The sequence below is a fragment of the Phycodurus eques genome, chromosome 9 (genome assembly GCF_024500275.1).
Source record: "Phycodurus eques isolate BA_2022a chromosome 9, UOR_Pequ_1.1, whole genome shotgun sequence".
Classification (NCBI taxonomy): Eukaryota; Metazoa; Chordata; class Actinopteri; order Syngnathiformes; family Syngnathidae; genus Phycodurus; species Phycodurus eques.
The window spans coordinates 28,210,356-28,236,495 of record NC_084533.1 but is presented as its reverse complement, the minus strand read 5'-3'; the positions used below and the strand labels follow the sequence as shown (position 1 = coordinate 28,236,495).

The window sequence follows — 26,140 nt, the reverse complement described above, 5'->3', positions numbered from 1 at the left end:
CCAAATTCAAGCCATTAAACCGTCCATCTACTTGGATGGAGGCTAATCTTATGAATATCTCATATCAATCTAGAATATGTCAAGTGCAGAATGAGATATTCCGAACTATTTGTCCTTTCCAAAACATCTGTAAAGCACTATTTTGTTTGAGTGACAAAGGAGTTCAGTGTGCCACAACCACATAATATTCAACTTCCTTATTGGGATTTTGTTTCTTTTTTTGTTTTGGTTTTGACCTGCAACAATGCAAACATGCGTTACGAACAATATGTACTCGTCCTGTTTCGTCGTTTGCGTCACGTTTTACAACTTTCATACGACAATGAGTGTTTCTGCCGTTTCCATTGCAGAAGAGTGATTCCGAACCCGGCTGGGTTCCATGGCACGCTCGTGTGCGGTTAGCGCAGAGGCGGGCGCCGTGGGAAAAGATCCAGCATCGCTTCATTTGTCTGAATGTTACAAAATATGTTCGTTCATCCATCTATGCCAGTGACATATAGTGACAGTTTTTTGTTTTTCCATGGCAGAAGGTACAATAAACCTGTGTGCCCCCCTGTTGACATTCATTCAAAAAAAAAAAGAGTACGTCGCAGCTTCCAGCGAGTGTTTACTGTAAACTCTGTGTTCAGATAAACAGGCCCAGATTTCATCCAGAGTAAGAAAAATTGTCAGCAAATTTAGACGAGATCATCATTATCTGACAATTCACACGTTTTGAGACGTTCTTGCTTGGTGGTGTGACATGAGATTTTTCTCATGTCAAATGGGTGCATTGGTGCAAATAAAGTTGTAAACGCACAGCAGATTATTTTAAGATTGGTCAAACCTTAATTAAACATGTCGATACAGTCAAAAAGTCCATTTTAAATAATGTGGCCTTTGTGTAAAGGAACACCAATGCAATAACATTCCTCCTCAGCCTTTGTTGCTTACCGAGTTTTTTTCCCTTTCATTTTCATATAAATGATCATAAAAATAAGATATTGTTTAGTTCCCTTCCAACATATAAGGGTGGGATTATTGTTTTTAATTGATGGATATGATATATACTGTAGTTCAAGATTAAATTGCATGACAATTTAAAAAGCTCTTGAATAATAGCAAGATGGCGCTGCTTTTGTCACAAGTGGCTGAACTTCACTGAGGTGATCAGAAAGTTGCAGATGTTGACAGAGATTGTCGTCATACCTGCAAGGTGGAGGGGGCGGAGTCGCTGGTGGCGGACCCGGCCGCGCTCCTGGGAATACTGGACACGAAGTATCTGGAGCCCTTGGGCGCGGGCTGCCTGACCACCAGCTTTCCTTTCCTGGTCTCGGCTAGAAACAGACTGTACCAGTAGGCGTCGTTGGACACCAGAGTGGAATCCGCCACGGTGGAGTTCCTCTCGCTGATCACGCTGTTCCTGCACGGAGGAGCCATATTGCCGGGCTCGACCTTCTGACACTTGAGCACGACGGTGACCGAGATGGTGATGAGCAGCAGGAAGGACACCGAGCCCAGACCGATGAGCAAATACAGGTTGAGGTCGGAGAAGATGTCGTATTCCGGGGGCGCCCCGCCGCCGTCCGAGTAGGCCTTGGCGGCCGTTTCCACCGTGGACAGCTTGATGGTGACCGTGGCGGAGAGAGCGGGCTCCCCGTTGTCCTTGGCGACCACCACCAGTCTCTGGTGGCGCCAGTCTTTGTAACTGAACATCCTGGTGGTGCGGATCTCGCCGTTGTACTGGTCCAGACTGAACAAGGAGGCGTCGCTCACCTGCAGGAACTGGTAGGTGATGCGCGAGTTGTGCACGGAATCCACATCCAAGGCGATCACCTTGGCCACCAGAGAGCCTTTATCCGTGGATCTGGGGATCTTCTCCTCCACCGCCGAGCCGTGCGCCCGCCACGGAGACACGATGACCGGAGCGTTGTCGTTCTGATCGGCCACCGCCACGCGGACGCTCGCGTTGCTGCTGAGCGGAGGCGAACCCGAGTCTCTGGCCTCGACGTGGAAAAGAAAGTCCTTCTCCATCTCGTAGTCGAAGGTCTTGAGCGCGTAAAGGTTGCCGTTCTCCGGGTTGATGGAGAACAGCATGGACATGGAGGTGTTGGCGATCTCCTTCTCCACAATGAAGTAAACCAGGTACTGGTTCTCGTGGAGGTCGGGGTCGAAGGCGCTGAGGGACGTGAGCAAGGCGCCGGGAGCGTTATTCTCCGGCACGCGGATGCTGTAGAAGGACCGAGGGAAGTGCGGCACGTTGTCGTTCACGTCCAGCAGCTGTAAGGTCACGGTTTCGTTGTCGCTTAACGGGGGCGAGCCTCTGTCGGTCACCGTGAAGGTGATGTCGTATTCCGGAACCTTCTCGCGGTCCAAGGGCTCCGAAACCACTAACTGGTAATAGTCGTCGGAGGACTCCCTCAGTCGGAAAGGCGTATCTGGTGGAATGTGCAGATCCACCAGTCCGTTGTCGCCCGAGTCCTTATCGCTCACGCTGACCACTGCTATCACCGTGTCCACGGCGATATTCTCACTGACCGGACTTCGGAATGACTTTATCGATATTTCGGGGTGGTTGTCATTCATGTCCTCGACTTGAATTTTGATTGTACACTGGCCTGATAAACTATTGACTCCTTTGTCTGCTGCTATGACTTCCATATCATAAATCCGAAACTCTTCGTAATTCAACATTCCCTTCACAGTAATCTCACCCGTCGAAGGATTTAAATGAAAAGTCTCTTGTGTTTTCTCAGGCGTGTATAAACTGTAGGAATACGTTAAATCCGAATTGGAGCCCTCATCCAAGTCAGTCGCATTCAGATCAATAACAAGGCTTCCAATGGGAGCATTTTCCATGATTTTGACACTGTAGATCGACTTGTCAAACAAAGGGGCGTTATCGTTGTTGTCTAATACCTGAACTATAATACTCGCTGTGCCAGAACGCGGGGGCGCACCGCCATCTACTGCCGTCAGTATTAAATTGTGCACAGCCTGCTGCTCCCGGTCTAATGTCTTCTTTAATATCAAATCTGCGAGTTTTGTTCCTTCCCTCCCCGTCTGAACCTCGATATTAAAATGCTCACTTTCACTCAGATGATATGTTTTCACTGTATTACTTCCAACGTCCGGATCAACTGCATTGCTGAGAGACAATCTCTCTCCTTTTGATGTCGATTCAGAAATGTCCAAATGAATGGCGTCTCTCCGAAATTGAGGGGCGTTGTCGTTCATGTCCATGATTTCAACTTCGATGTTAAAAATTCTTAACGGGTTCTCCAGAATCACTTCAAGTCTCAGATAACATGAGGCTGACGACTTTGTCGGACAATATTCCCTGTCAATCTTCTCCACGATGAGGAGCTCCCCGGTGTCTTTGTTGACCTCCAGATATTTTTTGTTCGAAATAATGTCCAGGCGCATCTTCCTCTGCGTCAGCGTTTTCACATCCAATCCCAGATCGGCTGCGAGGTTGGCAACAACCGATCCCTCTTTCATTTCCTCCGGTATGGAATAATGGGTCACGGAGGTGGATATTTGGTGAACGGAAGAGAGAAGGAAAAGAAGAACGAGCAGCACGCACCTTTGCCGTGGCTGCGTTAAGACAATGGACCTCATTGTTCTCATGCGCGCTCACTGCACCTCGGTCGACGTCCGAATGCGCCTTTTGGCCACTCCGATTTCGGCGTCGAAAAGAGTCCAAAACACGGCTTTGCAAATGTAGTCCAGATAATAGTCGACAGGAAAAAACGACCGCACTGACGGAGGTGCTTTTCACCACTGTCAAGTCGTCCAGCTTATTGAAGGACCGCCCAATGGCGATCGAGGGTCTGTGATGACGATGTGAATGTGAAAAAGAAAAAAACAGCGCCGCCCTGAGATTGTTCTGATCCATCACGACCACGATCAACTACTTTCCTGCACATCTTCTGTGCTGATCAAATGCGAATGTCCTATTTGTTTTTTCCATTTCAACTTATTTTTTGATTGTTTATACTTATCTTTAACTTTCTCGTGTTTTTGTTCGATTCGTATTGACGTGCAGCGCTTTGTTTCAGCTGCTTTATCTTTAAAGTACTCAAAAATAAAACGGAGTTGAGTACTCAAGTCAAAAAATATGTTTTGACCACTAGGGGAAGCTGTGGCACGACACATTCCGACCACAGTCGTCGTGTGGTCAGCAATGTGAACTTTGACCAGAACGCACTCATTGACACACTGAGATATGAGAAAGGGGCTGCAACTCGGTGAGACGCCCTTGAGCAAGGCACTGAAGTCCCCCACATTCTCCTCAGGCCAGAAGATGTGGCACTCTTGTATTGTGTGCTGACTGTGTTCACATATGTGACAGTTCCATGTGAAAGTCAATGAAAACATATGCATGGACGCAACTTCAAAAAGAAAACAACAACAAAATCGAGTCATCCTGATCAAATGTACAGTAAAAATTCCACTGGCCTAAGTTTCGCAATGAATTGTCATAATTTTACACAGATACGATCAATTCAAGATGAGGTCACGCGAGTGACATGTCTCACAAACTTATCCGCTCTCTGTCTGAACGATTACAATCGCAACACGTCCACTTTTATGCTTTGTATTTCAAGTGGAGTTACATGAAAACACGATCAAGACGGCACAACTTTATGCACATTAGCGTTACGAGCAAAGGCGGTTGTGAGCGGGCGTCCCCATCCTCGATTCCCCGACGCCCGCCGTGCGCGCGACTCATTGGCAGCGCATGTTTGGAGTTAGTTGTCTCAAGTGTTGATGTGTTGCTGTGCATCACGCGACGAGTAAAGGGAAAACACTTGAATTTAAAACAATGACAAATTGAACATGAGATATATTACAAGTGGGACGTTCTTAAAATGGACACAAAATTCAACAGCAATTTTCTGTTGAAAAATACTTTTTACGCGCAAGGCAAAAAAAAAAAAAGGGTGTCCTATCATCAAAACTTTCTTTTGGTGACATTAGAGAATAAAATAATAAATGACAAAAATGAGGGCTGAACCATTCAATTTGTGAAGTCGCGCTCCAGTTCATTTTATACGTCACTGTCGTGAAACTGAAAGACTTCCGCAAAGGCAACAGAAAGTCCTCGATTATTGCGCTTCCGTGCAACCTCCTCCATGCTTGATCCTTGCTCCTCGATGTTCCTTATGATTATTGAGACTTTCCTTCATATGTCGGGGTGAGAACAATTTAGGGGTCGCGGTCGACGCATCGAAGAGCGAAGGGCGAAGGAAGGTTGCAATTCCGAGACGTGAGATCCACCCAGAAGCAAAGTATTCATGATGTGCAGCATGACACAAGCAACAACGGCGTGGGACTCAACCCTGACCTCGCATTCAGTCGATGTTTACCTCACAAATTACGAAAAAGAATGACGGTGGCTATAAAAAGTCTGCACACCCCTGTTCCAATGTCCCTTTTTTGTGTCTTTCAAAATGTTTTCCATCACTATTGTGACCTGGATTATAAAAACAGATTAACTTTATTTGAAATGAAGCAGAGGCACTTTCAACGGTGGCATTGTGTGTGTTGACTCCCATTTCATGAGTTGGAACCTGATCGGCTACTTAATAACGCAGTAACTTCCCCAGTTATACGAGGGTGTGCACACTTGTGCAACCACACTATCGCAGTTATTTTTATTTGCCCACTAAAAAATATAAACAAAATTTCAACCGTGTTGTATCGGTAAAGAAAAAGGTTTTTGGTAGAAGACGTTTTGAAATTACACTATATTGACAAAAGTATTCGCTCACCTTTCTGAACTCACATCTGATTTCAAGTGAATGTTTAGGAATGAGTTGATGGGAATTTCTGCCCATTCTTCTAGGAGCATATTTGTGAGGTCGCACACCGATGTTAGACGAGAAGGCCTGGCTCACTGTCCACTCGAAATCAACCCAAAGGTGTTCTATGAGGTTGAGGTCAGGGCTCTGTACAGGCCAGTCAAGTTTATCCATACCAAAATGTCTCATCCATGTCTTGATGGACCTTGCTTTGGGCACTGGTGCACAGACGTGTTGAAACAGGAAGGGATAATCCCCAAACTATTTGACTGTCCAGAACCTCTCAGTATGCTGAAGCATTCATAGTTCCTTTCACTGGAACTCAGGAGTTAATATTTTGGACATTTCCAACTTTGTGGCAACACTTTGGAGACGGCCCCTTGCTGTTCCAACACGACTGTGCATCAGTGGACAAATCGAGGTTCATAAAGACCCGGATGAGAGAGTTTGATGAAGATGAACTCGACTGGCCTGCACAATCCTGACCTCAACCCGATAGAACACTTTTGGATGAATTACAGTGAAGACTGAGAGCCAAGCCTTCTTGTCCAACATCAGTGTGTAACCTCCCAAATGCACGCCTGGAAAAATTGTCATAAATACCCGAAACCACACTCCAAAACCTTGCGGAAAGCCTTTCAGGAAGAGTTTAACATGTTACAACTGCATAGGGTGGACTGATGTCAAATTAAACCCTATGGATTAAGAATGGGATGTCACTAAAATTCATATATGAGTCAAGGCAGGTGAGCGAATACTTTTGGCAATAAAGTGTATCTGTCTTGGTCTCATATTTAATAAATCACAAAAACCTGACATTAGAACAGGGGTGTCTAGACTTTTTATATCCACTGTAAAGACATGATGTAAAGACGTGAGTGAATGGCTAAAACTCAGTGAGGTGCCCTTGAGCAAGGCACGAATGGACCTCACGGTCTCCTCAGAACGGAGAAGGTAACGCATCACTTTGGGGTGTCACTCAAACTGTATGTATGCTGCGTTCACATATTTGACGAGTTTCATGTGGAGGTCAATGATCAAATGTACGTAGCATTGAAAGGAGAAGGAATTTTAAATGCCACGTTATGAAACTACCACGGTGAAACTCTCCAAAAAAACAAGTAAGCCTGTTAACATTTAGACTAAATCTTCAAACTGACAAAATGTATGCAGTTGAGGCATACCTGCAAGGTGGAGGGGGCGGAGTCGCTGGTGGCGGACCCGGCCGCGCTCCTGGGAATACTGGACACGAAGTATCTGGAGCCCTTGGGCGCGGGCTGCCTGACCACCAGCTTTCCTTTCCTGGTCTCGGCTAGAAACAGACTGTACCAGTAGGCGTCGTTGGACACCAGAGTGGAATCCGCCACGGTGGAGTTCCTCTCGCTGATCACGCTGTTCCTGCACGGAGGAGCCATATTGCCGGGCTCGACCTTCTGACACTTGAGCACGACGGTGACCGAGATGGTGATGAGCAGCAGGAAGGACACCGAGCCCAGACCGATGAGCAAATACAGGTTGAGGTCGGAGAAGATGTCGTATTCCGGGGGCGCCCCGCCGCCGTCCGAGTAGGCCTTGGCGGCCGTTTCCACCGTGGACAGCTTGATGGTGACCGTGGCGGAGAGAGCGGGCTCCCCGTTGTCCTTGGCGACCACCACCAGTCTCTGGTGGCGCCAGTCTTTGTAACTGAACATCCTGGTGGTGCGGATCTCGCCGTTGTACTGGTCCAGACTGAACAAGGAGGCGTCGCTCACCTGCAGGAACTGGTAGGTGATGCGCGAGTTGTGCACGGAATCCACATCCAAGGCGATCACCTTGGCCACCAGAGAGCCTTTATCCGTGGATCTGGGGATCTTCTCCTCCACCGCCGAGCCGTGCGCCCGCCACGGAGACACGATGACCGGAGCGTTGTCGTTCTGATCGGCCACCGCCACGCGGACGCTCGCGTTGCTGCTGAGCGGAGGCGAACCCGAGTCTCTGGCCTCGACGTGGAAAAGAAAGTCCTTCTCCATCTCGTAGTCGAAGGTCTTGAGCGCGTAAAGGTTGCCGTTCTCCGGGTTGATGGAGAACAGCATGGACATGGAGGTGTTGGCGATCTCCTTCTCCACAATGAAGTAAACCAGGTACTGGTTCTCGTGGAGGTCGGGGTCGAAGGCGCTGAGGGACGTGAGCAAGGCGCCGGGAGCGTTATTCTCCGGCACGCGGATGCTGTAGAAGGACCGAGGGAAGTGCGGCACGTTGTCGTTCACGTCCAGCAGCTGTAAGGTCACGGTTTCGTTGTCGCTTAACGGGGGCGAGCCTCTGTCGGTCACCGTGAAGGTGATGTCGTATTCCGGAACCTTCTCGCGGTCCAAGGGCTCCGAAACCACTAACTGGTAATAGTCGTCGGAGGACTCCCTCAGTCGGAAAGGCGTATCTGGTGGAATGTGCAGATCCACCAGTCCGTTGTCGCCCGAGTCCTTATCGCTCACGCTGACCACTGCTATCACCGTGTCCACGGCGATATTCTCACTGACCGGACTTCGGAAAGACTTTATCGATATTTCGGGGTGGTTGTCATTCATGTCCTCGACTTGAATTTTGATTGTACACTGGCCTGATAAACTATTGACTCCTTTGTCTGCTGCTATGACTTCCATATCATAAATCCGAAACGCTTCGTAATTCAACATTCCCTTCACAGTAATCTCACCCGTCGAAGGATTTAAATGAAAAGTCTCTTGTGTTTTCTCAGGCGTGTATAAACTGTAGGAATACGTTAAATCCGAATTGGAGCCCTCATCCAAGTCAGTCGCATTCAGATCAATAACAAGGCTTCCAATGGGAGCATTTTCCATGATTTTGACACTGTAGATCGACTTGTCAAACAAAGGGGCGTTATCGTTGTTGTCTAAAACATGAACAATAATACTCGCTGTGCCAGAACGCGGGGGCGCACCGCCATCTACTGCCGTCAGTATTAAATTGTGCACAGCCTGCTGCTCCCGGTCTAATGTCTTCTTTAATATCAAATCTGCGAGTTTTGTTCCTTCCCTCCCCGTTTGAACCTCGATATTAAAATGCTCACTTTCACTCAGATGATATGTTTTCACTGTATTACTTCCAACGTCCGGATCAACTGCATTGCTGAGAGAGAATCTCTCTCCTTTTGATGTCGATTCAGAAATGTCCAAATGAATGGCGTCTCTCCGAAATTGAGGGGCGTTGTCGTTCATGTCCATGATTTCAACTTCGATGTTAAAAATTCTTAACGGGTTCTCCAGAATCACTTCAAGTCTCAGATAACATGAGGCTGACGACTTTGTCGGGCATATGTGTTCCCTGTCAATCTTCTCCACGATGAGGAGCTCCCCGGTGTCTTTGTTGACCTCCAGATATTTTTTGTTCGAAATAATGTCCAGGCGCATCTTCCTCTGCGTCAGCGTTTTCACATCCAATCCCAGATCGGCTGCGAGGTTGGCAACAACCGATCCCTCTTTCATTTCCTCCGGTATGGAATAATGGGTCACGGAGGTGGATATTTGGTGAACGGAAGAGAGAAGGAAAAGAAGAACGAGCAGCACGCACCTTTGCCGTGGCTGCGTTAAGACAATGGACCTCATTGTTCTCATGCGCGCTCACTGCACCTCGGTCGACGTCCGAATGCGCCTTTTGGCCACTCCGATTTCGGCGTCGAAAAGAGTCCAAAACACGGCTTTGCAAATGTAGTCCAGATAATAGTCGACAGGAAAAAACGACCGCACTGACGGAGGTGCTTTTCACCACTGTCAAGTCGTCCAGCTTATTGAAGGACCGCCCAATGGCGATCGAGGGTCTGTGATGACGATGTGAATGTGAAAAAGAAAAAAACAGCGCCGCCGTGAGATTGTTCTGATTCATCACGACCACGATCAACTACTTTCATGCACATCTTCTGTGCTGATCAAATGCGAATGTCCTATTTGTTTTTCCATTTTCAACTTATTTTTTGATTGTTTATACTTGTTATCTTTAACTTTCTCGTGTTTTTGTTCGATTCGTATTGACGTGCAGCGCTTTGTTTCAGCTGCTTTGTTTTTAAAGTGCCTTATAAATCAAAACTGCGGTTGAGTTGCGCAAAGTCCGAAATATATTTTGACCACTAGGGGCAGCTGCGGCACGACACAGTCCAGCCGCAGTCGTCGTGTGCTTCCGCAGTGTGAGCAAGTAGGTCCACAACTTTGAAAAGGAAACAACAACAACAACAACAAAAAAGAAATGCCATGTTACGATGTCAACATGGTGAAGCTCCACAAGAAACCAAGTCATCCCTCCGATATTTTAAGTAAACATTCCACTGTAATCCTCACAATATTTGACGTTCACTGACGAAATAGGGAAATCAGTTTCGCTCTGCCGTGTCATTTTACAGAGACATCAAGTCAAAATGAAGACAATTATTGGCGTCTCCCAAATCAGTCTGCTCCGTTTCTGAATCTTTGAAATCATAGCACATGTCCACTTGTATGCTTTATGTTTGAAGTGTCATTCGAGTCACGTGAAACATGATCAACAGCGTCACTCCAACTGCATGTTCCTGTCAGTGCCTGTTCCTGAGATGATTGTGAGCGGGCTTCTCCAGCCTCCATCCCCAACGCCGGCCACGCACGCACCTCATTTGCAGCGCCTGTTGGGACTGACTTGTGAGATTGAGACGTCGCTGTGTGTCATGCAACAAATAAAGTGAAATGACTTGCATTCCAAACATTGGCAAATTGCAAAAAAAAAAACACGTGGATGATCCTTGAAACTTTCTTTTAGGGGCAATAGAAAGTCTGCAAAAGGTGCACATTTAAACTAAAACCATAAATGACAAAAATGAGGGCCGAACTATTCAATTTGTGAAGTCGTGCTCCACTTGCAGCAACGGCGTGGGACTCGCAGTCAAGTTGCAGAACAACCCTGACCTCGCATTCAGGCGATGTTTACCTGACACACTACGAAAAAGAATGACGCTGGCTATAAAAAGTCGACACACCCCTGCTCAAATGCCACATTTTTGTGTCTTTTAAAACGTTTTCCATCAAGATTGTGACCAAAATATGAGAGCAGCTGAACTTTATTTGGGATTAGGCAGATGCACTTTCAATGGTCGCAGGTGTGCGCTGACTCCCATTTAACATGAGGTTGGAACCTGATTGGTTAATTCTGAACACAGCAACATTACCAGTTACAGTCCCCTCCAAAAGTATTGAAACGGCAAGGTCAATTCCTTTTGTTTTTCTTGTATACTGAAGACATTTGGGCTTCAGATCATCCATCCATCCATTTTCTGAGCCGCTTCTCCTCACGCGGGTCACGGGCATGCCGGAGCCTATCCCAGCTGTCATCGGGCAGGAGGCGGGGTACACCCTGAACTGGTTGCCAGCCAATCGCAGGGCACATAGAAACAAACAACCATTCGCACTCACAGTCACACCTACGGGCAATTTAGAGTCTCCAATTAATGCATGTTTTTGGGATGTGGGAGGAAACCGGAGTGCCCGGAGAAAACCCACGCAGGCACAGGGAGAACATGCAAACTCCACACAGGCGGGACTGGGGATTGAACCCGGGTCCTCAGAACTGTGAGGCTGACGCTCTAACCGGTCGGCCACCGTGCCGCCGGCTTCAGATCAAAAGATGAATATGTGAAATGTTCAGAATTCCAGCTTTTATTTTTATGGTAGTTACATCGAGATGTTAAACAACTCAGGACAGAGCATCTTTTGTTTGAAGCCACCCACTTTTCAAGTGAGCAAAAGTATTGAAACATGTGACTGATGGGTGTTTCTCGTTGCTCAGGTGTTGCCTTTTCCATCGATTGCTTAACCATTAGGTAGGGCTCGTTTTTGGCTTTGGGTTTCACCTGTGAAAACTGCATTTGCTGTTCAGCAAACATGAAGACCACAGAGCTGTCTGTGAGAGAAAAGCAAATCCTTTTGAAGCTGAGAGAAGAGGGAAAATCGATGAGCGCTACTGAACAAACATTGGACAATACCAATACAACAATTTGGAATGTCCTAAAAAAGAAAGAAACTACTGGTGTACTGAGCAACAGACATCGAACAGGTCGGCCAAGGGTATCAACAGCAGTTGATGACAGAAACATTGTGAGAGCTGTGAAGACAAACCCAAAGACAACCGTCAGTGACATCACTGCCAACATCCACAGGGCACGGGTGAAGGTATCACAATCCACTGTGACAAGAAGACTTGGAAAGAAGAAATATACAGGGCGTACCACAAGATGCAAACCACTCATCAGCAAAAAGAATCGGAGGGCCAGATTGGATTTTGCAAAGAAGTACAGAGATGAGCCACAAAAGTTTCGGAGCAAAGTTTTCTGGACTGATGAGACCGAGATGAACCTCTACCAAAGTGATGGAAAGGCCAAAGTATGGAGAAAGAAAGGATCTGCTTATGCTCCAAAACACACAAGCTCATCTGTGAAGCATGGTGGAGGTCATGTCCTGGCTTGCGCTTGCATGGCTGCTTCTGGAACGGGCTCAGTAGTCTTTATTGATGATGTAACGATGGTGGTGATGTGATGGGAGCAGCAGAATGAATTCTGAAGTCTGCAAAACCATTTTGTCTGGCAATTTACAGAAAAATGCATCCAAACTAATCGGGAGAAGCTTCATCATGCAACAAGACAATGACCCAAAACACACTGCCAACACAACAAAGGACTTCATCAGGGGGGAAAAGTGGAAGGTCTTTGACTGGCCAAGTCAATCACCAGACTTTAACCCAAAAGAGCATGCATTTCACCTACTCAACAGAAGGCTGAAGGGAAAACCCCCCAGAAGCAAACAAGAACCGCAAGAGGCTGCAGTAAAGGCCTGGAAAAGCATTTCAAATGAAGAATGCGACAGTCTGGTGAAGTCAATGGGTGGCAGGCTTGATGCAGTTATTGCAAGTAAGGGTTACGCCACCAAATAGTGAATGTTATTCACTTGAAGTTCATTCAATCATGTCTGTTCCAATACTTTTGCTCACTCGAAAAGTGGGTGGCTTCGAACAAAAGGTGCTCTGTCCTGAGTTGGTTAACACATTGAGATGTAAATAGCATGACATGAAAGCTGGAATTCTGAACGTTTGTCTCATGATCATCTTTTCATCTGAAACCCAAATGTCTTCAGAATACAACAAAAACAAAGGAATTGACTTTGCCGTTCCAATGCTTTTGGACGGGACTGCATTATGTGGGTGCGAACACTTGTGCAACTACATTATCGCAGGTGTTTATTTTTACTTCCCCACTCAAATATAATTCATTTTTTGACTGACTTGTACAGGTTAAATATCATAGTAATGGTGTAAAATGTTTGGTAATTACTGTTTCCGTCCATCTTGGTCTCATATTTTCAAAATGACAAAAACCTGACATTTGAACCGGGGTGTGGAGACCTTTTATTCACTGTAGAAATACGAGTAAGTGGCGAAAACTCAAGAGAGGTGCCCTTGAACAAGGCACTCATGGAAATCCCATTCTCCTCTGGCCAGAGAAGAAAACGCATCACTTTGGGGTGTCACTCAAACTGTATGTTTGCTGCGTTCACATATTTGACGAGTTTCATGCGGAGGTCAACGATCAAATGTACGTAGCATTGAAAGGAGAAGGAATTTTAAGTGCCAGGTTATGAAACTACCATGGTGAAACTCTAGACAAGTAAACCATTTAACATTGAGACTAAATCTTCCACTGACAAAATGTATGCAGTTGAGGCATACAACCAGAAACCAGCAAGGTGAAACTCTCCAAAAAAACTTGTTAACATTGAGACTAAATCTTCCACTGACAAAATGTATGCAGTTGAGGCATACCTGCAAGGTGGAGGGGGCGGAGTCGCTGGTGGCGGACCCGGCCGCGCTCCTGGGAATACTGGACACGAAGTATCTGGAGCCCTTGGGCGCGGGCTGCCTGACCACCAGCTTTCCTTTCCTGGTCTCGGCTAGAAACAGACTGTACCAGTAGGCGTCGTTGGACACCAGAGTGGAATCCGCCACGGTGGAGTTCCTCTCGCTGATCACGCTGTTCCTGCAGGGAGGAGCCATATTGCCGGGCTCGACCTTCTGACACTTGAGCACGACGGTGACCGAGATGGTGATGAGCAGCAGGAAGGACACCGAGCCCAGACCGATGAGCAAATACAGGTTGAGGTCGGAGAAGATGTCGTATTCCGGGGCCGCCTCGCCGCCGTCCGAGTAGGCCTTGGCGGCCGTTTCCACCGTGGACAGCTTGATGGTGACCGTGGCGGAGAGAGCGGGCTCCCCGTTGTCCTTGGCGACCACCACCAGTCTCTGGTGGCGCCAGTCTTTGTAACTGAACATCCTGGTGGTGCGGATCTCGCCGTTGTACTGGTCCAGACTGAACAAGGAGGCGTCGCTCACCTGCAGGAACTGGTAGGTGATGCGCGAGTTGTGCACGGAATCCACATCCAAGGCGATCACCTTGGCCACCAGAGAGCCTTTATCCGTGGATCTGGGGATCTTCTCCTCCACCGCCGAGCCGTGCGCCCGCCACGGAGAGACGATGACCGGAGCGTTGTCGTTCTGATCGGCCACCGCCACGCGGACGCTCGCGTTGCTGCTGAGCGGAGGCGAACCCGAGTCTCTGGCCTCGACGTGGAAAAGAAAGTCCTTCTCCATCTCGTAGTCGAAGGTCTTGAGCGCGTAAAGGTTGCCGTTCTCCGGGTTGATGGAGAACAGCATGGACATGGAGGTGTTGGCGATCTCCTTCTCCACAATGAAGTAAACCAGGTACTGGTTCTCGTGGAGGTCGGGGTCGAAGGCGCTGAGGGACGTGAGCAAGGCGCCGGGAGCGTTATTCTCCGGCACGCGGATGCTGTAGAAGGACCGAGGGAAGTGCGGCACGTTGTCGTTCACGTCCAGCAGCTGTAAGGTCACGGTTTCGTTGTCGCTTAACGGGGGCGAGCCTCTGTCGGTCACCGTGAAGGTGATGTCGTATTCCGGAACCTTCTCGCGGTCCAAGGGCTCCGAAACCACTAACTGGTAATAGTCGTCGGAGGACTCCCTCAGTCGGAAAGGCGTATCTGGTGGAATGTGCAGATCCACCAGTCCGTTGTCGCCCGAGTCCTTATCGCTCACGCTGACCACTGCTATCACCGTGTCCACGGCGATATTCTCACTGACCGGACTTCGGAAAGACTTTATCGATATTTCGGGGTGGTTGTCATTCATGTCCTCGACTTGAATTTTGATTGTACACTGGCCTGATAAACTATTGACTCCTTTGTCTGCTGCTATGACTTCCATATCATAAATCCGAAACTCTTCGTAATTCAACATTCCCTTCACAGTAATCTCACCCGTCGAAGGATTTAAATGAAAAGTCTCTTGTGTTTTCTCAGGCGTGTATAAACTGTAGGAATACGTTAAATCCGAATTGGAGCCCTCATCCAAGTCAGTCGCATTCAGATCAATAACAAGGCTTCCAATGGGAGCATTTTCCATGATTTTGACACTGTAGATCGACTTGTCAAACAAAGGGGCGTTATCGTTGTTGTCTAATACCTGAACTATAATTTTGGCAGTCCCAGAACGCGGAGGTTTACCGCCATCTACTGCTGTTAATACCAAATTATGCACAGCCTGCTGCTCTCGGTCTAATGTGTCTTTTAATATTAATTCAGCAAATTTGGACCCATCTCTCCCTGTTAGAACTTCGATGTCAAATGTATCACTTTCACGCAGATGATATGTTTTAACTGTATTACTGCCAACGTCGGGATCGACGGCATTGCTGAGAGAGAATCTCTCTCCTTTCGGAGTAGATTCAGATACATCCAAGTGAATGGCGTCTCTCCTAAATTGAGGGGCGTTGTCGTTAATGTCCATTATTTCCACCTCGATGTTAAAGATTCGCACAGGGTTTTCCAAAATCACCTCCAGTTTAAGATAACATGAGGCTGATGATTTAGTAGGACAAAGGATTTCCCTGTCAATTTTCTCCACAATGTACAGCTCACCAGTCTCCTTTTTCACGTCCAGATATCTCTTATTTGCAATAATATCCAGCCGCATCTTCCTCTTGTTTAGTGTTTTAACGTCCAAGCTCAGATCGTTTGCAATGTTGGCAACTATTGTTGCTTCCTTCATTTCTTCAGGGATGGAATAATGGGTGACTGAAGCCGGTGCGCGAGGAACAAAGGCAAAGAGCACAAAGAGCAGCACGTACCTCTTCAGAGAACGCATCAGTAAAACGGACCCCATTGTTGCGTGCCGTTCCATATGACTTCAGCTCAGACAAATTATTTGGAATCCCATTTATAATGTCATTTCGCTCACACGGTCTTAAACTGCACTACCCTTAAATTTCACCCTCATTAGCGGCTTGAACGTAACTGTCTCGTTCCTCTTCCGATGGGTCCGATCTCAGAGTGAACAACTGCGCGGTGTTTTTTTTTTTTTTTTTTTTCTCCCCGTCCGCCCTGACAGAGACGCATCAGTGTCATGGCGTCACGGGCCGTTCTCTTGGTCAAACAGCGCCTCCCTTTGTTTTCCCAACACTTAACAAGTGAAATAAGTGAAATTGGGAAAGTGAAATTGATGCTAACGTACCGTATTTTAAATTAAAATTATTATAATCTGCTGATACCTGTTATATGTATTTTTTAGATCATTTGTGATACAATTGCAAACTAAAATACATTTGCACTTTAAAAAATGACAGCCAGTTTTTAAGAAAATTGACACATACCTGCAAGGTGGAGGGGGCGGAGTCGCTGGTGGCGGACCCGGCCGCGCTCCTGGGAATACTGGACACGAAGTATCTGGAGCCCTTGGGCGCGGGCTGCCTGACCACCAGCTTTCCTTTCCTGGTCTCGGCTAGAAACAGACTGTACCAGTAGGCGTCGTTGGACACCAGAGTGGAATCCGCCACGGTGGAGTTCCTCTCGCTGATCACGCTGTTCCTGCACGGAGGAGCCATATTGCCGGGCTCGACCTTCTGACACTTGAGCACGACGGTGACCGAGATGGTGATGAGCAGCAGGAAGGACACCGAGCCCAGACCGATGAGCAAATACAGGTTGAGGTCGGAGAAGATGTCGTATTCCGGGGGCGCCCCGCCGCCGTCCGAGTAGGCCTTGGCGGCCGTTTCCACCGTGGACAGCTTGATGGTGACCGTGGCGGAGAGAGCGGGCTCCCCGTTGTCCTTGGCGACCACCACCAGTCTCTGGTGGCGCCAGTCTTTGTAACTGAACATCCTGGTGGTGCGGATCTCGCCGTTGTACTGGTCCAGACTGAACAAGGAGGCGTCGCTCACCTGCAGGAACTGGTAGGTGATGCGCGAGTTGTGCACGGAATCCACATCCAAGGCGATCACCTTGGCCACCAGAGAGCCTTTATCCGTGGATCTGGGGATCTTCTCCTCCACCGCCGAGCCGTGCGCCCGCCACGGAGAGACGATGACCGGAGCGTTGTCGTTCTGATCGGCCACCGCCACGCGGACGCTCGCGTTGCTGCTGAGCGGAGGCGAACCCGAGTCTCTGGCCTCGACGTGGAAAAGAAAGTCCTTCTCCATCTCGTAGTCGAAGGTCTTGAGCGCGTAAAGGTTGCCGTTCTCCGGGTTGATGGAGAACAGCATGGACATGGAGGTGTTGGCGATCTCCTTCTCCACAATGAAGTAAACCAGGTACTGGTTCTCGTGGAGGTCGGGGTCGAAGGCGCTGAGGGACGTGAGCAAGGCGCCGGGAGCGTTATTCTCCGGCACGCGGATGCTGTAGAAGGACCGAGGGAAGTGCGGCACGTTGTCGTTCACGTCCAGCAGCTGTAAGGTCACGGTATCGTTGTCGCTTAACGGGGGCGAGCCTCTGTCGGTCACCGTGAAGGTGATGTCGTATTCCGGAACCTTCTCGCGGTCCAAGGGCTCCGAAACCACTAACTGGTAATAGTCGTCGGAGGACTCCCTCAGTCGGAAAGGCGTATCTGGTGGAATGTGCAGATCCACCAGTCCGTTGTCGCCCGAGTCCTTATCGCTCACGCTGACCACTGCTATCACCGTGTCCACGGCGATATTCTCACTGACCGGACTTCGGAATGACTTTATCGATATTTCGGGGTGGTTGTCATTCATGTCCTCGACTTGAATTTTGATTGTACACTGGCCTGATAAACTATTGACTCCTTTGTCTGCTGCTATGACTTCCATATCATAAATCCGAAACGCTTCGTAATTCAACATTCCCTTCACAGTAATCTCACCCGTCGAAGGATTTAAATGAAAAGTCTCTTGTGTTTTCTCAGGCGTGTATAAACTGTAGGAATACGTTAAATCCGAATTGGAGCCCTCATCCAAGTCAGTCGCATTCAGATCAATAACAAGGCTTCCAATGGGAGCATTTTCCATGATTTTGACACTGTAGATCGACTTGTCAAACAAAGGGGCGTTATCGTTGTTGTCTAAAACATGAACAATAATACTCGCTGTGCCAGAACGCGGGGGCGCACCGCCATCTACTGCCGTCAGTATTAAATTGTGCACAGCCTGCTGCTCCCGGTCTAATGTCTTCTTTAATATCAAATCTGCAAATTTGGATCCGTCTCTGCCAGTGTGGACTTCAATATTAAAATGTGCACTTTCACTCAAATGATATGTTTTCACTGAATTGCTTCCGACATCCGGATCGACTGCGTTGCTTAAAGAGAATCTCTCCCCCGCTGAAGTGGACTCGGATAAATCCAAATGAATGGCGTCTCGTCTGAACTGCGGGGCGTTGTCATTCATGTCGAGTATTTCTAATTCGATGTTGAAAATCCGCAGTGGATTTTCCAGCGTCACCTCCAGTTTGAGGTAGCACGATGATGTCCATTTAGTCGTGCAAATATGTTCCCTGTCAATCTTCTCCAAAATGTACAGTTCTCCAGTCTCTTTGTTCACATCCAGGTATTTTTTATTTGCGATGATATCGACGCGCACCTTTCTTCTCATCAGACTCGTCACGTCCAAGCTGAGATCGTTCGCAAGGTTGGCGACAACGGTTCCCTCTTTCAGCTCCTCGGGGATGGAATAATGCGTCACGGAAGCCAAAACGCGAACCGTGTAAAGCAACACGATGAGGTGCACGTACCTTTTGTGTGGCCCCATTGTCTCGGAAAAGTCCCCGATTTCCTATCCACGGCACGTGATTCGGAAGTTGATGGCCGAGACGCGCCACAATGTTCACGCAAACACGGTGAAAACAGGTTTCATCGGAGATGGAGCCGATCCAGCGCGTGTGCGTTTCCCGTGCGGATTTCAGCACCACGGAGCTGTTCCTCTTTTCCCATTCCCTCTTTCCAAAAATGCCAACGATCGCTGGCACCGCATTTGGCAACTGGAAGGATGGCGCAGAACAACAAGGCAGCACAGCGCCACCTTTTGGATCTTTATGGACAGTGTCGGGTATAACGGGCAGCGGTTGTTGAATTCATAAGACAAAGTTGTCTTTCTTGAATGACTTCGGTGATGTTTTCATCATTTAAAAAAAAAATCGACCTCTTTTTTGAATGGATACTCGCCACGTTACATTTTAGTGACTTTTATTCATGACTTGCAGGTCACAATTGCATTTTTGCGGGCCATGTAAATATCATCATCCTCATCATCATCATCCACCCACCCGTTCTCTCTCTCCTGCTTTTTGTGTTCATGGTCGAGAGGAGGTGTGGCCTAAATCCTCGCTGCCATCGGGCAAAAGGCAGACGACCCCCTGAATTGGTTGCCACTCAGTCACAGGGCACACCGGATGTAGACACAGAAAAACAATTCACATTCACGCCATCACCGAGTGGAACGGAACATACGCGGAAGTGAGACCAATGGCCGACCGCACCAGTTGTTCGCAATTATTGTCACCCTGGCACCTGCAATTTCCATCCATCCATTTTATTCCGCTTGTCCGAGATCAGGTCGCGGGGGCGGTCGCTTCAGCAGGGACGCCCGGACTTCCCTCTCCCCTGCCACTTCGTCCGAGGGGGATCCCGAGGCGTTCCCGGGCCAGCCGAGAGACGGAGACTCTCCAGCGCGTACCGGGTCGTCCCCGGGGTCTCCTGCCGGTGGGACGTGCCCGGAACACCTCACCGGGGAGGCGTCCGGGAGGCATCCGGATCAGATGCCCCAGCCACCTCATCTGGGGGTTCGGTACCCCATACTCACGAAGCAGGACCCACGAGGGACACGGTCAAACGCCTTCTCTAAGTCCACAAAACACATGTAGACTGGTTGGGCGAACATCCACGCACCCTCGAGGACCCTGCTGTGGGTGGAGAGCTGGTCCACTGTTCCACGGTCAGGACGAAAACCACTCTGCTCCTTCTGAATGTGAGACTCGACTTCCCGACGGACCCTCTTCTCCAGCACCCCTGAAGAGACCTTACCAGGGAGGTTGAGGGGTGTGATCCCCCTGTCGTTGGTACACACCCTCCGGTCCCCCTTCTTAAAAAGGGGGACCACCACCCCAGTCTTCCAATGCAGAGGCACTGTCCCCGATGTCCACGCGATGTTGCAGAGGCGTGTCAACCGGGACAGCCGCACAACATCCAGAGCCTTGAGAAACACCGGGCGAATCTCATCCAGCCCCGGGGCCTTGCCACCGAGGAGCTTTTGACCACAACCCCAGAGATAGGAGAGCCCGCCTCAGAGAACCCACACTCTGCTTCCTCACGGGAAGGCGTGTCGGTGGCCGCGAGGAGGTCTTGGAAGTATTCTCCCCACCGGCTCACAACGTCCCGAGTCGAGGTCAGCAGCGCCCCATCGCCACTATACACGGTGTTGATGGCGCACTGCTTCCCCCTCCCGAGACGCCGGACGGTGGACAAAAATTTCCTCGAAGCCGTCCGGAGGTCTTTCTCCGTGGCCTCACCGAACTCCTCCCGTACCCGAGTTTTTGCTTCAGAGACCACCAAAGCTGCATTCCGCTTGGCCAGCCGGTACCCGTCAGCTGCCTCAGGTGTCCCACAGGCCAAAAAGGCCCAATAGGACTCCTTCTTCAGCTTGACGGCATCCCTCACCGCTGCAATTTCCTTTTGTTGCAAAGTTGCCACCCACTTTTATCCCAGCTGACAACAAGAGTGCACGTGTTTTGTATGAAAAGAGTCTCTGACAACACATCGAGCATTTTATGTTTTCAAAAGTCGTTTCCAATGACTTCGCACCACCAAAAGCACTTTGCTCGCCATGACGTCCGCTGGCCGAGGTTGAGCTGCGACCGTATTTGTTTGCGGCGTAAATTAGTGGCAAAAGCACGAGGCAGCGACACTTCCTGCCTCGTACCTAAAATGTTCCCGGTGGGAATTTGGTACATCTGTAATATAGCAGAAAACGTTAAATAAGAATACATAATATTATACTAAATGCGTCGCATGTGTCGCGGACCCACCCAATATGGGTTTGTGACACACTATTGGCTCTCGACCCACCAGTCGAGAATCGCTGCACGCTATCAGTGACCTATTATGATTATCGTTGATTATTTGATTATTATTTATTCATTTATTGATTATTTTTTGTTAGTGTTCGTCTGTGGCTCAGCTGTTCGAGCGGGTCGTCCAGTCACCAAACGGTGGCCGATTGGAATCCCAGCTCTGACAGTCCACTGTCGAAGTGCCCTTGGGCCGGACACTGAACCCTAGTTTTCTCCCAGTGGGCCTGGCAGCGCCTTGCATGGCAACAGTTGCCCATTGGTGGATGAATGTTTGCGTGAATGGGTGAATGTGAGGCTTTGTAAAATGCTTTGGCCACTTGCTGTATAAGTGCAGTCCATTTCCCATTTATTGTTATTATTGGTAGTGTTTTTCGGGTTGGTGTGATATTTTTTGTTTTGTTTCTCAGAAGTAGAAATTGTACCTGGACGGTAAAACTATGTACCTTATTTGTCTATCCATTGCCTCAGTTCAAACAGCATATAAAAAGTTTCAAAATTAATTTACCTGCAAGGTGGAAGGGGCGGAGTCGCTGGTGGCGGACCCGGCCGCGCTCCTGGGAATACTGGACACGAAGTATCTGGAGCCCTTGGGCGCGGGCTGCCTGACCACCAGCTTTCCTTTCCTGGTCTCGGCTAGAAACAGACTGTACCAGTAGGCGTCGTTGGACACCAGAGTGGAATCCGCCACGGTGGAGTTCCTCTCGCTGATCACGCTGTTCCTGCACGGAGGAGCCATATTGCCGGGCTCGACCTTCTGACACTTGAGCACGACGGTGACCGAGATGGTGATGAGCAGCAGGAAGGACACCGAGCCCAGACCGATGAGCAAATACAGGTTGAGGTCGGAGAAGATGTCGTATTCCGGGGGCGCCCCGCCGCCGTCCGAGTAGGCCTTGGCGGCCGTTTCCACCGTGGACAGCTTGATGGTGACCGTGGCGGAGAGAGCGGGCTCCCCGTTGTCCTTGGCGACCACCACCAGTCTCTGGTGGCGCCAGTCTTTGTAACTGAACATCCTGGTGGTGCGGATCTCGCCGTTGTACTGGTCCAGACTGAACAAGGAGGCGTCGCTCACCTGCAGGAACTGGTAGGTGATGCGCGAGTTGTGCACGGAATCCACATCCAAGGCGATCACCTTGGCCACCAGAGAGCCTTTATCCGTGGATCTGGGGATCTTCTCCTCCACCGCCGAGCCGTGCGCCCGCCACGGAGAGACGATGACCGGAGCGTTGTCGTTCTGATCGGCCACCGCCACGCGGACGCTCGCGTTGCTGCTGAGCGGAGGCGAACCCGAGTCTCTGGCCTCGACGTGGAAAAGAAAGTCCTTCTCCATCTCGTAGTCGAAGGTCTTGAGCGCGTAAAGGTTGCCGTTCTCCGGGTTGATGGAGAACAGCATGGACATGGAGGTGTTGGCGATCTCCTTCTCCACAATGAAGTAAACCAGATACTGGTTCTCGTGGAGGTCGGGGTCGAAGGCGCTGAGGGACGTGAGCAAGGCGCCGGGAGCATTATTCTCCGGCACGCGGATGCTGTAGAAGGACTGAGGGAAGTGCGGCACGTTGTCGTTCACGTCCAGCAGATGCACAGTTATCGTTTCGTTATCAGATAATGGTGGTCTTCCCGAATCTCTCACGATGAGTGTGATGTCATAATCCGGCACTGATTCACGATCCAAAGTTTTGGACACAATTAGCTGGTAATGCATTGGTCTGTCTGATGACTTGTTTAAAACAAAAGGGATCGAGTCATGAATGAATAAATCGACTTTCCCATTGTCACCTGTGTCTCTGTCGCCGATGGCCACCAGGGCGATGACAGTTCCGACAGGCACGTCCTCCTTCACTGTGTTTTTAACAGACTGAAGCGTGATTTCCGGGTAGTTGTCGTTCATGTCCGTGACGTGGACGACCACTTGGCACTGGCCCAGGAGCGGATGCGAGCCTCGGTCCCTCGCTTCGATGTGCATCTCATAAAACGTCATGTCTTCGTAGTCCACGGCGCCCTTCACCGTTATCTCGCCCGTGCTGGGGTTCATGGCAAACGCGTCTTGGGTTTTTTCTGACGTGTAAAGCGTGAAGGAGTACACAAGCTCGGAATTTGGCCCCTCGTCGAGATCTGTAGCGTTGAGCTTTATCACCGTGGTCCCGATCGGCGAATTCTCCGTCATGTTTACTGTATAAATCTGCGCGTCAAATCGAGGCGGGTTGTCATTGGTATCCTGCACTCTCACGATAATATTCGCGGTACCGGAACGTACTGGACTACCGCCGTCCTCTGCCGTGAGTATTAAATTATGGACCGCGGTCTCCTCCCGGTCCAAAGATCTGGTCAACACTAAATCTACATATTGACTTCCGTCTGTGCCCGTCTGGATTTCAATGGTAAAATGCTGAGTGGGGCTGAGTTTGTAGGTTTTGATCGTATTCGTGCCCGCATCTGGATCCACCGCATTGGGGAGGGAGAATCTCTCGCCGGGCGTCGCCGACTCAGACACGTCCAGTTGTACTCTATCTCGTCTGAAATGCGGCGCGTTATCGTTTATATCGGTTATTTCCAGCTCAATGTTGAAGATGCGCAATGGACTTTCTATTATCACGTCAAGCTTGAGGAGACAGGAGACTGGTTTGGAGGGGCAAAGATATTCCCTGTCCATTGTCTCCATGATGAGCAGCTCCCCCGTCTTCTTATTGACATCCAGATATTTTTTGTTGTGGAAAATATCGAGTTTTACCTGTCGTTGGGCCAAGCCTCCGGGCTCCAGTCCCAGATCGGCGGCGAGGTTGGCCACCACGGAGCCCCTCTCCATCTCCTCGGGGATGGAGTAGCGTGTCACGGACAAAGCAGCCGGCCATGCCGCACACAACACAAAGACCCCCGTCCAAAAATCCATCCTTTGTGCCGCATCACGCATGACTGGCGTCCTTTTTGAGGGGGAATAATGTCCTTTATGTTTCTAAATATGAGAAGATATTATCAAGAGCAGCACAACTGTTCCAAATAGGAACATCGGATGCAAAAGAAAGACATGTGTCCACCCTTTACGACGGGTGTGTGGAGATGTGTATGTGGCTCAGATGTATTCTGCTTCTACAGTACAGTACAGGGTAACAGCGACACCATGTGGCTGAAAAGGCCCACTGTAGCGGTACGAGGGCCCAGCTTAACAGTTGACATTTCCGCTCCTTTCCACAGCTGTAATTCCTTTTGCTGCTGAAATTGAACATTTCTGCTACTCCTTTTGACGAAATGAAATGTCTCCTTTTGGAATGAAGGCAATGCTTTTTAATAGGGGTCATTCCTAGTTATTGGTGCCTTTTCCAAAAAAAAAACGTAATACTTGAGTTAAAATAACTCAAATGATTATTATTGAAAAACATGATCCCATTTTCCCGCATTCTAGCCCGTTAGTTTGTGGCAGTCTTTTTTTTTTTTTTGCCCTCCCAAAAAAATAGTTCCCATCAATCCACTTTCTGAATGTGGCATCATTCTTTTGGAGGGAACACCAAAGAGAAAAACTATTTGGCTGACGGCAAACTTTCTTTCTGCTTTTTTACGTGTGTGGAAGTTTTAGGATCGTAACCTGTATGTCCTATTCTCAAACATCCACTAGAGTCAAGTTATGATGATAAACTACCATTTTTAAACACCAACTTTTGTGTACTAAGTTAATGTGTGTGTTTTTTTGAGTGTGTGTATGAAAAGCTCGCTCCAGCTAAAATGGGCTGATTCAAAGCAATGGCTGATTTAAATGGAAACAAATCCTATCAACCCGTTACGTTAGGGTTATGTTTACCTAACAGGCTATTAATACAAATGCTAATTCCTTTTTAGGTGCTTGAGCAGTCCCAGTACGTAAGCTTCACGTTGTGTCATTTCGAATTTAGAGTTCATACAATGTACATATAAAGTACAACACTGACAGGTGACCCAACCCAAAAAAAAATAATAATTCAGGTCACATTTACAGTAAAAGTGAACATAAAGTCTTGAAATAACGTGTGTTGTCAATTGGTGCGACAGTTGACCAGCGAACAGACAAAACAGCCCCGAGACAAACTGCCGACACCTTGTGTCAATTCACTTTCTATGTCCACTGTACTTTACTGACAATATTGAAGCATTGACTTAAAAAAGCTAAACGGTTTAGATGGAACACCAGGGTGAACATTCGAAGATTAGACTATTCAAAATACAGTACATGAAATAGTATCTCTGTCCTTACATTATTTTATTAACCATCTAAAGATGTCTTAAATGAACATAGTTGGAAATGGTAAGTAACATGCATCATCTATAAACCGCAATTCCAATGAAGTTGGCACATTGTGTAGAATGTAAATAAAACCAGAATAGAATGGTTGGAAAATCCCTTTCAACTATTCAACTGAATACACTACAAAGACAATGCTGATAAACTTTGTCTTTCATCATCTGACCGTAATATCATCAAACGACTCTGAGAATCTGGAGAAATCTCTGCACGGAAGCGACAAGGCTGAAAAACAACATTGAATGCCCGTGACCTTTGACCCCTCAGGTGGAACCGCATTAACAAAAAAACAAAAAGACAACAACATTATTGTGTAAAGGAAATTGCCTGCCTGTGTGCTCAGGAACACTTCACCAAAACATTGTCAGTTAACACAGTTGGTTGCTCCATCCCCAAATGCAAGTTAAAACTCTAACATGCAAAGCGAAAGCTAACAGACACACCCGACTGTTGAGCAACTGAAGTTGCACATCAAGCAAGAATGGGAAATAATTTCACCTACAAAGCTTTAACAATTCGTGTCCTCACTTCCCAAACGCTTATCGAGTGCTGTTAAAAGGACCGATGATCTAACACAGTGGTAAACACGCGCCTGTCCCACCTTTTTTCCAACATGTTGCACGCATCAAATTCAAAATGAGGGAATATTTGCACAAAAAAAG

General features: G+C 48.4%; 5 protein-coding genes across 5 annotated transcripts; all 5 read right to left on the bottom strand.

Annotated features, from left to right (window-relative positions):
- Positions 1 to 1,182: 1,182 nt before the first annotated feature.
- Positions 1,183 to 3,871, bottom strand: LOC133407991 (protocadherin alpha-C2-like). The gene has a single exon (XM_061686414.1). It carries the CDS (start codon positions 3,607 to 3,609, stop codon positions 1,183 to 1,185), a length of 2,427 nt encoding a protein of 808 aa, XP_061542398.1. The 5' UTR covers positions 3,610 to 3,871.
- A 3,057-nt stretch (positions 3,872 to 6,928) lies between these two features.
- Positions 6,929 to 9,592, bottom strand: LOC133408130 (protocadherin alpha-C2-like). Its single transcript, XM_061686636.1, has one exon. The coding sequence runs from the start codon at positions 9,392 to 9,394 to the stop codon at positions 6,929 to 6,931; it is 2,466 nt and encodes an 821-aa protein (XP_061542620.1). The 5' UTR covers positions 9,395 to 9,592.
- Positions 9,593 to 9,903: 311 nt separating this feature from the next.
- Positions 9,904 to 16,174, bottom strand: LOC133408129 (protocadherin beta-16-like). The gene is made up of 2 exons (XM_061686634.1): positions 13,583 to 16,174; positions 9,904 to 9,980 (listed from the first exon to the last, which is right to left on the bottom strand). The coding sequence occupies exons 1-2, from the start codon at positions 16,035 to 16,037 to the stop codon at positions 9,904 to 9,906; spliced, it is 2,532 nt and encodes an 843-aa protein (XP_061542618.1). The 5' UTR covers positions 16,038 to 16,174.
- Positions 16,175 to 16,425: 251 nt separating this feature from the next.
- Positions 16,426 to 19,067, bottom strand: LOC133408128 (protocadherin-10-like). The gene has a single exon (XM_061686633.1). It carries the CDS (start codon positions 18,892 to 18,894, stop codon positions 16,426 to 16,428), a length of 2,469 nt encoding a protein of 822 aa, XP_061542617.1. The 5' UTR covers positions 18,895 to 19,067.
- Positions 19,068 to 21,707: 2,640 nt separating this feature from the next.
- On the bottom strand, positions 21,708 to 24,119 carry pcdhb (protocadherin b). The gene has a single exon (XM_061686632.1). The coding sequence runs from the start codon at positions 24,117 to 24,119 to the stop codon at positions 21,708 to 21,710; it is 2,412 nt and encodes an 803-aa protein (XP_061542616.1).
- Between the last annotated feature and the right edge of the window lie 2,021 nt (positions 24,120 to 26,140).